This window comes from Trachypithecus francoisi, unplaced genomic scaffold, assembly GCF_009764315.1.
Source record: "Trachypithecus francoisi isolate TF-2019V2 unplaced genomic scaffold, Tfra_2.0 Lachesis_group5, whole genome shotgun sequence".
NCBI classification, from domain to species: Eukaryota; Metazoa; Chordata; class Mammalia; order Primates; family Cercopithecidae; genus Trachypithecus; species Trachypithecus francoisi.
This window is the reverse complement of record NW_022681470.1, coordinates 69,905,250-69,921,440: the sequence shown is the minus strand read 5'-3', so window position 1 is coordinate 69,921,440 and position 16,191 is coordinate 69,905,250. Positions and strand designations below refer to the sequence as shown.

Sequence of the window (16,191 nt, the reverse complement as noted above, 5' to 3'; positions counted from 1 at the left end):
TAGACACGGGGTTTTGCCATATTCGCCAGGCTGGTCTTGAACTGGCCTCAAGTGATCCACCCACCTTGGCCTCCCAAAGTGTTAGGATTACAGGTGTGAGCCACTGTGCCCAGCCCCAGTAAGTATTAAGCGATATGGTACAAAGACACCAAAACTCCACAGATACCTGAGTGTTCACTGAAGGCACAATCTAACACCTTCGCTGGTGCTATTTTCTTCCTCCCCTTTGTCTGTTCAAATCCAACCCACTCTTCAAGGCCCAGCTCAACCACTCCCTTCTGTGAGACACTCCCTGCCATCCCTAGGCCTTCCTTTCATTTATCCTTTCTCAACAATAGGCCTCAATGAAGGCCTTCAGCATGCACTTGCCATACAACTTATCTTGTGTTGTTATCCTTTTGATAAATATCGACTATATTGTTGCTTGCTTTTCAGACGTTTATATTATCTCCCCAGTTAGATGATCAATTTCCTATGGGCAGAAATCATATATCATGCCTCTTTCTAGCCACAAAACATCTAGAGCACTACTATACATTTAGTTGGTATTTGATAGCTATTGATGGAATAAATAAACAAAAGAATGAACACCAAAATGAACAATAAGTGAGGCAAAGATTAAGCTAGCTCTTGCAGGATTGCTTACAGAAAAAAGCACATTTCCGGTAAAAGAAATATTGGCACAAAATTACAGAGACTAGAATTAACAGTGTATATGCATGTGGAGATGTGTCTGTGTGTGTGTGCTTGTGTATGTCTGTGACAGGGGGTTGGTTATAAGTGTGGTTAAAGAGAATTTTGTATTGGGAAAGTGAGTGATAAAAGAGTGATAACAAAAAGCCAGGCCAGATGCGGTGGCTCACACCTGTAATCCCAGCATTTTGGGAGGCAAAGGTGGGCAGATTACGAGGTCAGGAGTTTGAGACCAGCCTGGTCAACATGGTAAAACCCCGCCTCTACTAAAAATACAAAAATTAGCCAGGCATGGTGGCATGCGCCTGTAATCTCAGCTACTAGGGAGGTTGAGGCAGGAGAATTGCTTGAACCTGAGAGGTAGAGGTTGCAGTGAGCCGAGATTATGCTACTGTCCTCCAGCCCGGGTGACAGAGCGAGACTCTGTCTCAAAAAAAAAAAAAAAAGAAAAGAAAAAAGCCACCTTAAATGACAGGCAAAAGAAATTAATTTGCTCTACTATTTAACAATAAGTCACTATATTTTCTCTGTATCTAATTAGGAATTTTAGGTTTAACCTAAACAAGGAGGTAACCAGCAAAATTAAGAAAACGAACTATGTCATGCAAAAGTATTAATATGTAAGGATGAGATGATACGGCATCTGGGATTTGCTTTAAAATATTCCAGGAAAGGCTGGGTGTGGTGGCTCACGTCTGTAATCCCAGCACTTTCGGAGGCCAAGGCGGGCAGATCACCTGAGGTCAGGTGTTTGAGACCAGCCTGGCCAACATGGTGAAACCCTATCTCTACTAAAAATATGAAAAATTAGCCAGGTGTGGTTGCGGGCACCTGTAATCCCAGCTACTCAGGAGGCTGAGGCAGGAGAAGTGCTTGAACCTGTGAGGTGGAGGATACGATGAGCTGAGATCGTACCACTGCACTCCAGTCTGGGCAACAAGAGTGAAACTCCACCTCAAAAAAATATATTCCAGGAAAAAAATGGAGGAAATAGATGAAGCAAGAATGGCAAAATGTTGATAACTGTTGAAGCTGGGTGATGGCATACACAGGACATAGGTATATAGGAATTTATTAGATTAAATGTTCAACTTTGGTGATGAGCAATTTCTACTAAAAAAAAAAAAAAAAGAACTAATCCTGGTAAAAATAGTTTAGGTCAGGACTTAATCTGCTATAACTTGTAAAACATTTATGTACCAGGGTTTGTATCCCCAAAAAATGTGAAACAGAGAATAGCAGTGAGTGATTTCTGGAGGCAAGTAAGACAGAAATAGGGAGTGCTGGTGTTCATGTAAATGGTGTTAACACAAGAAACAAAAATGAACTGTCAGGAAACTCTGAAGAAAACCAAGTGTGTTGGTGTCTGCAGTCAAACCTACAGTGTCAGGATGAATACCTGTCAGCTATCCCGAAATCTGGAGAGAGAGAATTTTCTTAGATGTCAGAACTGGTTAAGGTGAGTTCCTTAATGTCTAGTTTTGACTGAGTCGTCAAAACAGATGCCAGCTTGCAGTGTCAAAGAAAGGTATTGCTGACAGCATTTCCCACATGCTTACACCAGTATAACTATAGTTCACAAATGGCCTAAAACACTCCATGAGAACTTACAAAAGAAGACTGAGTTTCTCTATTTGAGAACTACTTTTCTTTCTTTCTTTTTTTTTTGAGATAGTCTCACTCTGTTGCCCAGGCTGGAGTGCAGTGGTGCAATCTTGGCTCACTGCAACCTCTGCCTTCCAGGTTCAAGCGATTCTCCTGCCTCAGCCACCCGAGTAGCTGGGATTACAGGTGTGTGCCATCACGCCCAGCTAATTTTTGTATTTTTAGTAAAGATGGGGTTTCACCGTGTTCACCAGGCTGGTCCCAAACTCCTGACATCAAGTGATCCACACACCTTGGCCAACCCGAGTGCTGGGATTACCAGCGTGAGCCATCATGCCTGGCCAAAAACTACTTTTTAAAAATTATTATTTTTAAAAACATGTAAGAAGATCCATCCTGGATTTTCTGCTTTTAGTTTAAAATTTAAATTCATGATTATGCTATCGAGTTAACAGGCCAATCTCATTGAAGTTCAGACCACTAGGTTAAATGAAAAGAATTCACAACGCTGAAAGGCTCACACAGACATTAAAGAAAGTACAAGAAAACCACTTACCATAAGTGATCAACAGAAGGACAAAAGGAATGTTTTTAAACAGGTTTGTTATTGATTTCTTATAGGAGTACTCTTCAGGGGGACTGTCTTGAAGAGCTGCTTGAGCCTGACTTGGTGGATACCGAGGTTTTTCTTTGAAGGCTGAGAATATACATAAAAAGGATTATGTATATTTAATATATGTACAATATGTTGTTACATATTACAATAAGTAATTAATTACATGTATCTTCCTTAGTGAGCAGACAGAACACAGTCTAAGTTTAAAGAGGTAGTATAAGTCTTTTATGGTGAGGGTTTTCATTTTCACTGATTTCTAAGTGAAGAACAGTTTAACACTGTCATCTCAGTTCTCTGAAACTGACTAAAACTCAGAGATATGGCCAATTTCACATAATGAACTGCAAAACCATCAATAACATGCCACGACCTTGCTGACTGATTATTCTATTTACCTAAGAAAGACTAATTTTTACTACATCAAACATTCAACAACTCTACTTTTAAATTCAGTTCAATTTGTAATTAGAGATAAACATGAAGGCTGGGCACAGTGGCTCATGCCTGTAATCCCAGCTCTTTGGGAGGCTGAAGCGGGAAGAACCCTTGAGCCTGGGAGGTCAAGGCTGCAGTAAGCTGTGATTGCGCCATTGCACTCCAGCCTGGGCAACAGAGCAGGATCGTCTCTCTCAAAAAAAAAAAAGGAAAATAGAAGAGAGAAATAAAAAATCAGATATGAGGAAGCCAATATACTACTGAACTTTTAAAGGACTTGAGTTAGTAACCATTTTCTTCTGAAATTTGATATAAAGTGTATCATCTGATCCAATTGCACCTCTGGGATTGAAAAACTTCAGGTGGATTCATGGAAGCAGAGCTAGGTCTTGCTAACTCACTTGAGCTGCATATGGAAAGGACAGGGGTACAGCTAAGAGACATAAAAGTGTAGTATATGGTGTCTGATACTGTAAGTTTTAGCACTGTCCATTTCTAGTTAGAAATTTCACAGCCATCCCAGGCAGACGTCTAGAGACCACCTTTTAGCTGTGCAGGAAAGGATCAACCAACTTTCCACAAAAGATGGCTAGAGAGAGATTTCTTTAGGATTAGACTAACCAGAAGTCAAGACTAATTCATAGGCCAGGCATGGTGCTCACTTTGGGAGGTCAAAGTGGAAGCATCACTTGAACAAGACTGTTGCTAGAAAAAAATTGTTTAAACTAGCTAGGCATGGCAGCATGCACCTGTAATCCTAGCTACTTGTGAGGCTGAAGTGAGAGGATTGCTTCAGTATCGCTTCACTGAGCCCAGGAGTAAAGGCTGCAGTGAGCTGGGATCATCATATCACTACACTCTAGCCTAGGTGATAAAGCAAGACCTTGTCTGTAAAAAACAAACAAAAAAACACAAAAAACTATTTACAGAAGGGCTGAACTGCTAAAATATGGTACAGCAGAAATTAAAATCTAGTCTTTGTATTGACTCCAAACTTTAAAGTGTCTCAAAATTGTTAACTACAATAGAAGGAAAATACTGTACTTCATTGAATCTAAAATACTCTAATGCTTGCAGTCAATGATCTTGCCAGGTATCAATAGAAGGTTTTCACATAACCATGTCTCAATTACCACAAATGTTAGATGCCACTGATCATTAAAGGCATCTTGATTTCAGAGATTTCATGAAAAAAGTATACCTCAGGATTGATGAAACAGGGTAAATTCAAAAAGAAAAAAGAAGGCCGGCACAGTGGCTCACACTTGTAATCCCAGCACTTTGGGAGGCCGAGGTAGGTGGATCATTTGAGGTCAGGAGTTCGAGACCAGCCTGGCCAACATGGTGAAACCCCATCTCTACAAAAAAAATACAAAAATTAGCCAGGCATTAATGGTGGCACATGCCTGTAGTCCCAGCTACTCAGGAGGCTGAGGCAGGAATTGCTAGAACCCAGGAGGCAGAGGTTGCAGTGAGCCAAGATTGTGCCACTGCACTCCAGCCTGGGCAACGGAGTGAGACTGTCTCAAAAAACAAAACAAAACAAAAAAAGAAACAGAAAGAAAAAAGAAGGTAAATGGATTCAGAAAATAATATTGTTTAGGGATATTTTTTAGAAATTAGGATTTTTCTGCCATCCTCAGCCAGACAGTAAGAAAAAACAATTTTTTAATAGAAATTAGGATTTCTTTTTTTTTTAAATTGGCTATTTCTTTCTTCCAACAAGGAAGACCTACTTTGTAGTTTGAAAGAGGGTTAGATCTGATGGACCTATCAACTGGAATCATTTGGAAATTTAAAAATAATAAAGATTTTGAGATTCTACCCAAGGCTCAATGAATCAGAAACTCCAGGATGAAGCCAAAGACACTGTTTTAAACACAAAACTCCCCAAATGCTTTTGAAAACCAACCAGGGAGAAACAATCACTGGGAAAGTAAGAAATGACCCTTAAAATTTCCATGAAATACTATAATTCTCTAATTTTCCTGTTTGCTGCTAAAAAAGTTTTTAAATTACATTTCATTGCTGACCAACACATTAACTGTGATATAACTAAAACTTACCAAACTAAAATATACTTCTATTTTTACAGATCTCACAACTAATTAAAGTGGAGATATAACTCATAAATATTTACTTTTTAATATCCTTACATTGGAAGGCTGGTACACATAAAAGGTTTAAGTTGCAAATCCTCCTCTTCCTTTCATTCTATCTGATCTTGTACTGTTAGGATGTCTGTTGTCCTTTCCTGAGTCTCTTTGTATCCTAATCAGATAGGAAATATCTCTTTTTACTAAGATTGGTAATGCAGAACTCACATAGTTATAAAACGAAGTTTCAGAAAGTAAAAACTATGCTTACTAAGTAGTCATGGGTACTTAATGAATCTTAAGTCTCTTACTTTCTTATTTACCATGGCAAAATAAATCTAAATGGCTCAAATCTGAACTGAAATGTAAAAATGAAAATACTTCTGACTTCTGGCTGGGCGCAGTGGCTCACGCCTGTAATTCCAGCACTTTGGGAGGTCTGAGGCGGGCGAATCACCTGAGGTCAGGAGTTGGAGACCAGCCTGGCCAACATGGCAAAAACCTGTCTCTACTTAAAACACAAAAATTAGCCAGGGGTGGTGGGCGCCTTAATCTCAGCTACTTGGGAGGCTGAGGCAGGAGAATCGCTTGAACCCAGGAGGCGGAGGTTGCTGTGAGCTGAGGTCGCACCACTGCACTCCAGGCTGGTTGACAGAGTGAAACTGTGTCTCAAAAACGAAAAGAAAAGAAAATACTTCTTACCAGTCTTTTTTTTTTTTTTTTTTTTTTTTGAGGCGGAGTCTCGCTCTGTCGCCTGGACTGGAGTGCAGTGGCCGGATCTCAGCTCACTGCAAGCTCCATCTCCCAGGTTTACGCCATTCTCCTGCCTCAGCCTCCCGAGTAGCTGGGACTACAGGCGCCGCCACCTCGCCCGGCTAGTTTTTGTAGTTTTAGTAGAGGCGGGGTTTCACCGTGTTAGCCAGGATGGTCTCGATCTCCTGACCTCGTGATCCGCCCGTCTCGGCCTCCCAAAGTGCTGGGATTACAGGCTTGAGCCACCGCGCCCGGCCTTACCAGTCTTTAAATCCACTACACTTATTTTTTTTGAATACAAGAGTTATCTTTTAGTTTCAGGAAGTCAAACTATCTTTCGGCAAAAATCAAGCCTGTATTTACCAGCTACATGTTGTAGGAAAGTCGAACTTAAGTCTACTTGAAGAAAGAGAAACAAAAGCCATGGATCTATGACCTTGTTTACGCCTAGCTGCTACTTTTAAAGGATGAAATATGGCTTCTTCTTTCTCCTTTGAAACAGAAAAATAATAGCTTTCTATTGTCTTCTCCCAACCAAAAATTTGCACCAATAAAACAATTGATTATTTGAAGCAGTTATTCTCCACTTCTGGCATTAGTCTTATAAAGTAGCCAAAATATTCTCGAGCACCACATTCAAACTTTTCCTCCTGTGATGAATATGTTGTAAATCTATTGCTGTTTAGGGCCACTTTTACTTCTTAAAATCATATTTTAACATGTTTTAAATTTCATTATTTGTCCCTGTGTGATTCAGGCATATATTACATATATTAGGTTATTAAAAGACAAATAAATGTTTGAATCCTGGCTCTGCCTCAGCTCACTGTATGACTCTGAGGAAGTAAATCCCTGTCTCTCGCCTTTACAGCTTTCTCATCCATAAAATGTAAATAACAATAACAAGCTGTTATGAAGATTACATGATACAATATATGTAAAATAATTCTGTAATTATCAAGTGCAACACAAAATATATTGTCTTTTTGGACGAATATTTATTTTAAAAAAATCAGAGACTGCCTCAGGAGCTTGAAATTCTTACAGACTAAGTTAAATTTATTTCTGTTAAAAGTATGCAGCCGGGCCAGGCATGGTGGCTCACGCCTATAATCCCAGCACTTTGGGAGGCCAAGACAGGCGGATCACCTGAGGTCAGGAGTTTGAGACCAGCCTGACCAACATGGAGAAACCCTGTCTCTACTAAAAACACAAAATTAGCCATGTGTGGTGGCACACTCCTGTAATTCCAGCTACTCAGGAGGCTGAGGCAGAATGGCTTGAATCCAGGAGGCAGAGGTTGTGGTGAGCCGAGATCGTGTCACTGCACTCCAGCCAGGGCAACAAGAGCTAAACTCTGTCTCAAAATAAAATAAAATAAAGTTTATTTGTTTTTTTTTTTGGGGGGGGGGAAGGGGACAGAGTCTCACTCTGTCGCCCAGGCTGGAGGGCAGTGGTGTGATCACGGCTCACTGCAAGCTCTGCCTCCTGGGTTCAGGCCATTCTCCTGCCTCAGCCTCCTGAGTAGCTGGGACTACAGGCACCCGCCACCACGCCCGGCTAATTTTTTGTATTTTTAGTAGAGACGGGGTTTCACCGTGTCAGCCAGGGTGGTCTCGATCTCCTGACCTCGTGATCCGCCCGCCTCAACCTTCCAAAGTGCTGGGATTACAGGGGTGAGCCACTGCGCCCGGCCAAAATAAAGTTTATAGATATCTTGAATTAAGAATCAAAAGCAGCTGGGCATGGTGACTCATGCCTGTAATCCCTGCACTTTGGGAGCCCAAGGCAAGCTGGGAACAGCCTGGGCAACATGGTGAAACCATGTTTACAAAAAATATAAAAATTAGCCAGGCATGGTGGCGCACACCTGTAGTCCCAGCTACTCAGAGGGCTGAGGTAGGAAGATTGCTTGAGTCTGGTCAGGAGATCGAGGGTGCAGTGAGCTGAGATTGTGCCACTGCACTCCAGCCTGGGTGACAGGGTGAGACCCCATCTCTTAAAAAAGAATCAAAAGTAAAATTATACACACATTATATGCTTATGTGTTTAAGTACATTAATATTAAATATTTTTATTGTGATTACTTTTGGCTTCTGTCATCCACTCAATTTAGTGAATCAGAAAAGTTTTTTTTTTTTATTTTTTTTGAGACAGAGTCTCACTCAGTCGCCCAGGCTGGAGTGCAGTGGCCCGATCTCGGCTCACTGCAAGCTCCCCCTCCCGGGTTCATGCCATTCTCCTGCCTCAGCCTCCCGAGTAGCTGGGACTACAGGCGCCCACCACCACGCCCAGCTAATTTTTTGCATTTTCAGCAGAGATGGGGTTTCACCCTGTTAGCCAGGATGGTCTCGATCTCCTGACCTCGTGATCCACCCGCCTCGGCCTCCCAAAGTGCTGGGATTACAGGTGTGAGCCACCACGCCCGGCCTGACAGGAAAGTATTTTAATTGACACATGAGTTAAATAACATAGTTTACTGCTCTGCTGCACAAGAACAGCTTTTAAATACAACAGCATTACCGCTAATGCAAGAATCTGAATTCGAACAAAAAATAGGCTCAGTAAAAATTAAAATGATATATTTTTATCTGTAACTTTTATATATGGAGTTAAATTGTCTAGGCTTAAATCTGACCTTCAGTGTTTACTATGACCTTGGACAAATTAGATTTAACTAAATTCTGTGTCTCAGTTTCCTCGTCTATAAAATGGGAATAATATTGGTACCTTTCTCATGGAGTCATGAGGATTAAATGATATACAGCATGTAGTAAGCCTCTAAACATGTTAGGCTATAATAGAGTTCTCCTAATAGGAATAGTATTAGTGTGAAATTCAGTGGAATACTTGGGTTAATTCCTGGAAACACTAGATGGATTATACTCAATATAAGCTCCATGAGGGAGAAGAACAGAATTACATGGCATGAACCTTTGAGACAACATTTTAAGTAGACTGCTGAGTATCAATTTAGTACATGTCACATTGCTGAAAAACCTTAACAAAATTAAATTATTTTGTAAGAATTTGGTGGGACTTCCAAAGTAACTATGGGTAGAATTTAGAGAGAAGTAAAATCACCTTTTAGTAATTAAGGAACTTTGTTTGGTATGGATTTTTTAAATAATCCAAAGTTTGTTCAACAGCAAATATTTGGGAACGAGGAAAACAAGCACATGTTCTATTTAAATGTCACAATTTTCAACTTAAGACTTTCATATCACAACTATATATTATCTTGCTTTTATAATATGTTTTGATCATAAAATTAAAATTAGAGTCCTCCAAGCAAAAATTGACCAAGAGCCTTTTTTAAAAGGCATTTTTCCCATTATTTTCCCCTCATTTCTATTTCCATTCTCTACCTGTAGGCCATGAGTACATAATTAGTTAAGTACATAATTAGCTCTCTCTTTTAATTTCTCAAATAACAAAGGGTAATATGCCAATAGTCATACCTATTATTATAATAACATTCTTGGTCTCCCTCCTTCAACAAGTAAAAATCTTATATTTGTAGTAGTTTAAACATACACACATCACATGTATGATTTTGTGATATCTTACATGCAATCTCTTACTTTCTCACTTCTTTCTGAGACAAGCAATTGAAGAGGATTAAAAAAAAAAAAGGAAAACTGGAATTTATGTGAAGACACAAAAGCAATCAAAAGAAAGAGAATTTTGGCCGGGTGCAGTGGCTCACACCAGTAATCCCAGCACTTTGGGAGGTCGAGGCAGGCGGATCGTTTGAGGTCAGGAGTTCGAGACCAGACTGGCCAACATGGTGAAACCCTGTCTCTACTAAAAATACAAAAATTAGCCAGGCATGGTGGCATGCGTCTGTAATCTCAGCTACTTGGGAGGTTGAGGCATGAGAATTCCTTGAACCTGGGAGGCAGCGGTTGCAGTGAGTTGAAATTGTGCCCCTGCACTCCAGCCTGGCTGACAGAGCAAGACTCTGTCTCAAAAAAAAAAAAAAAAAACCCCACAAAAAATTAGCCAGGTGCGGTGGCAAACGCCTGTAATTCCAGGGAGGGAGGCTGAGGCATGAAAACTGCTTGAACCCAGGAGGCAGAGATTGCAGTGAATCCAGATAGCGCCACTGCCCTCCAGCCTGGGTGACAGAGCAAGACTCCGTCTCGATTAAAAAAAAAAAAAAAAAGAGAGAGAATTCTATACTTTAAAAATCCCTATTGCTGGCCGGGCACAGTGGCTCATGCCTATAATCCCAGCACTCTGGGAGGCTGAGGCAGGTGGATCATTTGAGGTCAGAAATTCAAGACCAACCTGACCAACATGGTGAAACCCTGTCTCTACTGAAAATACAAAAATTAGTTGGGCATGGTGGTACATGCCTGTAAGCCCAGCTACTCGAAGGCTGAGGCAGGAGAATCACTTGAACCCGGCAGGTAGTGGCTTCAGTGAGCTGAAATCATGCCACTGCACTCTGGCCTGGGTGACAAAGGGAGACTCTGTATCCAAAAAAAAAAAAAAAAAATCCCTATTGCAAATGGAAGGTCCATTTATGCAAAATGTATTTCCTATTTTACCTAGCAAATCAAACATGGCTACCAGAAAAGTAGACTTAATAATTTTGGTGTTTTTTTTTTTTTTTTTAAGAATACAAATTTCTTTTAAAACTTTGCTAAACTGCTAAAATAGGATAGGAATAATGTGTCCTTTTTAGTAGTCTGCATATCACAAATATGCCATTCCCTAACTAACTGAAAACAAAAACCAACAAATGGATAAGACATGTTGGAATACTTCATATGATACCAAGAGAACATTCTGCTCATTATATTAAGGGAAATTAAGTACGTGGGCTGACCTTCCTGTACCTGGATCCTGTAGTTCATCTACCAAGGCAGTCTCTATTCAAACACTCTAGAATGTTCAGCATACATTTCTTTGAAAACTAAGGATTTTATATCTGGAGATCATAAAATATGAATTTTCCATTACTATTAGAGCCATTGTAAAAACGAGTATATAAATTTTGAAACTCCAGCTATAATGAAATTATAAATTTGAATGATTAAAAGATAGCATTTCAACTTTATTAGTTCTTTTCCTCTTCAAATCAATTTCAGATATGAGTGCCTAAAGGGCAATATTATAGTTATGCTAGCAGCTATATTACTTATATAAACCTTACCTATCCTTTTCCCTGAAATCAAAAGTTTCCCATTAAAAATAAACTTTAAAAAGCAGACCTTCCCAAAGCTTCTTCCAAACTGATGATGGCTGCTTGCAGCTGATTTTGACTGACTGCTTCAAGAGACAGGCCCAGACGAGAGGACTCAGTGACGGGTGGTGGCAGCCGTGCTTTGCTGGAGTGGCCTAACAAGTAGATAGTTGCCACAGTTTGAAATTCTGCTGAACAGCTGCTGCCCAGGACCATTCACTAGTCAACATTTTCAGATCCAGTTAATTGTTAAATTGGAAATCCTTGGGAGAATTTAGTATTACCAGAAAGACCATAGCCTACGGGCATCACTTCAAAGCATGGCAAGAACTTTTTCCTGGCTAGGTAGGCATAAAAGGCATAAAATGCAGATCATGTAGGCGAATATGGGAAGAGGAGGCAGGTAATATATTTGAAACCAACAGTTACCAAGAAGAAAAGTTAGTAGAGAGATAAATGAATTAGTCTTCAAACCCTTTACTATGTGAAAACAGATGTAGTGGGCCATAACATCCCTAGGGCTGTAGCATTCATTACCTGAGCAAGACAGGGCATGGAAGAATGAAACAAGCACATGACACTTGAGATATTATCAACAAAAATTTCCAGAGTTAGTTATCCTCAAATTTCTATCATGCATTCATTTAAGCTTTAGGGAAAGTAATTCACTTACCAATTGCTGTTAAAATAAATAAAAGTGTGGCAACAGCTGATGTTCCATAAAACATGGTGCTGATATTATAAGCCAGGAGATTTGTGTCATTCTGTGTGTTGGGTACTAAAACTGGTGGTAGCAAAAAGCCAACTGCAGTTCCAAGCTGAAAAACACATAGTCCTGTTAACAGCTATTATCATTAGAGAAAAAAGTAAATGCTGGCAATTAACAGAACATAAAGAGGACAGCAGGTGTTTATAAAGGTGCTTTGAAAATTAAACTATTATGTTCTCTTTTTTTTTGAGACAAAGGCTCACTCTGTCACCCAGGCTGGAGTGCAGTGATGCAATCTCGGTTCACTGCAACCTGTCCCTCCCAGGTTCAAGCGATTCTCCTGCCTCAGCCTCCTGAGTAGCTGGGATTACAGGCGCACACCACCATGCCCAGCTAATTTTGTATTTTTAGGCTGGTGTCGAACTCCTGACCTCATGATCTGCCTGCCTTGGCCTCCCAAAGTGCTGGGATTACAGGTGTGAGCCACTGCACCCAGCCTAAACTACTATGTTCCAATGTCTTTTTTACTATTGTATTGTTAAAGAGAAATTGCTGACCAATAGCTTTCCTATTCAAAAAACATTTACTGAGTTCCTACCATGTGAGTGATGCTGCTCTCAAGCTGTGTAATATACAGTCCTTGCCCTGTAGATGCTTACAAAAGGGGAATAAGAATACGCAAAATAAGGCTGACAAAAGATGACCTACAGAATGAGAAAGTATTTGTAAATTATATATCTGATCAGGGTATAGCTTCCAGAATCTATAAATAACTATTACAACTCAACAACAAAAAAGCAATATCCCAATTTAAAAATTGGCAAAAAACTTGAAGAGACATTTCTCCAAAGAAGATATACAAATGGTCAATAAGCATTTGAAAACATGCCCAAATCAAAACTATAATAAGATACTACTCCTCACCAGGTAGCATGGCTACTATAATAATAATAATAGCAATAGAAAAGTGTTGGCAAGAATGTGGACAAATTGGAACCCTTGAATACTGCTGGTGAGACTATAAAATGGTGCAGCCACTGCAGACAACAGTTTGGCAGTTCCTTAATAAGTTTAACATAGAATTACCATATGACCTAGCAATTCTACCCCTAGGTATATGTCCCAAAAACTGAAAACAGAAATTCAAACAAATAATTCTATATGAATGTTCACAGCAGCCCTATTCACATTACCACAAGAACCAAAAGGTGTAAATAACACAAACATTTATCAACAGATAAGTGGGTAAACAAAATGCTGTATATTCATACAATGAAATTATTCAGCTATTAAAAAGGAATGAAGTACTGATACAGTGCTACAACATGGATGAACTTTGCAAATAAGCTAAGTGACAGAAGCCAGACACAAAAGGTCACCTACTGTATGATTCCATTTATATGAAATATCCAGAACAAAACAGGTCAATCCACAGAAAGAGAAGGGAGATTAGTACTTGCCATAGGCTAGGGGAGGGGGCAATGGTGGCGAAGTGACTGTTCAGTAGGTATCGGGTCTTCTTTGGGGGTGGATAAAAATGTTTTGAAACTAGATAGAAGTAACAGTTGCACAACACTGTAAATGCACTAAATGCCACTGAATTGTACACATTAAAATGGTTAGTTTCATGTTACGTGAATTTTACCTTAACAAAAAATATGGCTAAATATCATAATCACAACAAGAATTAAAATCAAACTATTAGGAAGTTCAATGAAGGAAGGTTTTTAGGAGGAAGATTTTTAGGAGGAAGGGCGTGAAGAGGAAGGGCCCAAGAAAGGAGTCTGAGGCACAGAGAGTCACAATTATCATATATTTCATTTGCTGCCTTACAAAAAGCTGGATAGAGAGAATACAACTGGTAATTACAAGACAGTGTGGTAATACAGAACTGTGATTGAGACATAAAGAGTGCCAAGACTGGGAAGACCACGTAATTTACTATCCATCTAGAGCACTCTTCAGAATGAAAGGGACTTCATTAGTAATTATACCAGACAACAGGTGTACCACCTGGACTATCCCAGGCAAACTGGGACATATGATCATGGTAGCTAAGAGAGTACTTTGGGGGAGCACCTTACATAGAAATATTATTCAGCTATCAAAAAGAATGAAGTAAAAGAAATGGGGTTCAGAAAAAGTTCCTGGAAGAGCAAAGATCTGAATAAGAAATTGGAGTTAGTCAAGTGAAGAAATATTCCAAGCCAATAGGACATTACATACAAGGCCAGGAGGGAAAGGGCATGACTTTGTGAGAAACTGTAAGTATGCATAGTTCTGCATAGAGCAGAGAAAGCACACGTCTGTGGGGACAGGGGTTGTGGAGACAGATAAAGCGGAAGGGCTGGCAGGAGACAGATCTGGAGGGTACCATATGTTGCATTAGTGTTTGAATTTTATCCTAAGGACAACGGAAGCCACTGCAGGGAGTAAGGATGTGCCCTGAACAGATTCACACATTGTAAAAGACCACACTGGATGAATGTGGAGAACAGAGGGAATAGGGCAAGGGCTACAGATAGGGAGGACAATTAGCAAGCTCCGGCCCAAACCAAGACAGTGGCATTAGAGATAAAGGGAAATGAGCAAGGAGAAAGCAATTTTGAGTGATGTGTTCCCATGAGATATCCAAGTAGACTACCCAGCTGGCCAGTATCCGTATGAGTCTGAAGCTCCTTTATTTATTCAACATGGTTTTAAGGAGAGTAATAAATGCCGGTGATACAGTTGTGTACATTCAGACCACATGCCTATTTTCATGAAACTTACAATCTAATGGTGGGGATGAGAGAAGAGTAATAGGTAAGTGACATAAACATGTAAACAATAACATATAAGACAGGGATGAGTGCTATCAGGAGAATTAAAATAATGTAAAGAGAGTGACTGGGCAACTCTAAATGGGATCAAGAAATGCTACTGAATATTTAAAATGAATTTAAACTGAGAGATGTGTGACAAAAAGAATGTAATCATGGCCAGGCGTGGTGGCTCACATCTGTAATCCCAGCACTTCGGGAGGCAGAGGTGGGCAGAGAGCTTGAGCTCAGGAGTTCGAGACCAGCATGAGCAACATGGAGAAACCCCATTTCTACAAAAAAACAACAACAACAACAAAAAAACTTTATAATAGCTTCTGTCCAAACCTGCAGATGCAACCAACTCAAGTATCAGTCATAAATTGTTTTGGACACACAAACAACCATAGTTCAACCTACTCCATCTTCTGTACTTTTAGATAAGGGAAATGACCATAAAGCAATAAGCATGTAGATTCTCGTGCTTCGGCCACCTGAGTAGCTAGGATTACAGGCATGCACCACCATGCGCCGCTAATTTTTGTGTATTTGGTTTTGCCATGTTGGCCAGGCCAGTCTCAAACTCCTGGCCTTGGTCAAGTGATCCACCTGCCTCAGCCTCCCAAAGTGCTGAGATTACAGGCATGAGCCACCACGCCCAGCCCAGAACTGTTAGTTAGCAGTCATTTATGTGTTTCGTATGTGCCAGGCACTGTGTTGACTGCTAATATATGACATTAAAAGGGAGCTGTTCACAATGACCTCTCAAAATGGAAACAATCTTCCCAGAATCCAATACCTTCCTTTCACAAAGAATACACTGGTGACAAAAATAATACCTACCCAAGTCTTGGTCATTACTGCATTGACAAGTTCTCTATGTTAGGCATAAACAAGCCAATACAGTTAATTATTATTATTATTATGGTTACAGTTTATTATTATTATTATTTGAGACACAGTCTCACTCTGTCACCCAAGCTGGAATGCAAAGGTGCAATCTCCACTCACTGTAACCTCCACCTCCCGGATTCAAGAGATTCTCCTGCCTCAGCCTTCTGAGTAGGTGGGACTACAGGTGCCTGCGAGCAGGCCCGGCTAATTTTTGTATTTTTAATAGAGACGGGGTTTCCCCATGTTGCCCAGGCTGGTCTGGTACTCCTAACTTCAAGTGATCCACCCACCTCGGCCTCCCAAAGTGGTGGGATTACAGGTGTGTGCCACCGCACCCGGCCCAGTTAATTATTTTATAGGTAATTTTCTAAGCAAGATGACAAGGTGGTTTGGAA

At 40.2% G+C, this 16,191-nt stretch overlaps 1 protein-coding gene across 2 annotated transcripts in view; it reads right to left on the bottom strand.

Annotated features, from left to right (window-relative positions):
• FLVCR1 (FLVCR heme transporter 1) overlaps positions 1 to 16,191 on the bottom strand; it is a 33,291-nt gene that overhangs the window by 15,953 nt on the left and 1,147 nt on the right. For both annotated transcript variants that reach the window (XR_004433733.1, XM_033196732.1), the window contains exons 2-3: positions 12,066 to 12,210; positions 2,855 to 2,995 (exon numbers count right to left, since the gene is read on the bottom strand). Coding sequence is in view for 1 of the 2 variants with exons in the window: in XM_033196732.1 (XP_033052623.1) it covers positions 2,855 to 2,995; positions 12,066 to 12,210 (286 nt within the window). In the remaining variant the exon portion in view is untranslated. The remainder of the gene's footprint in view (positions 1 to 2,854; positions 2,996 to 12,065; positions 12,211 to 16,191) is intronic.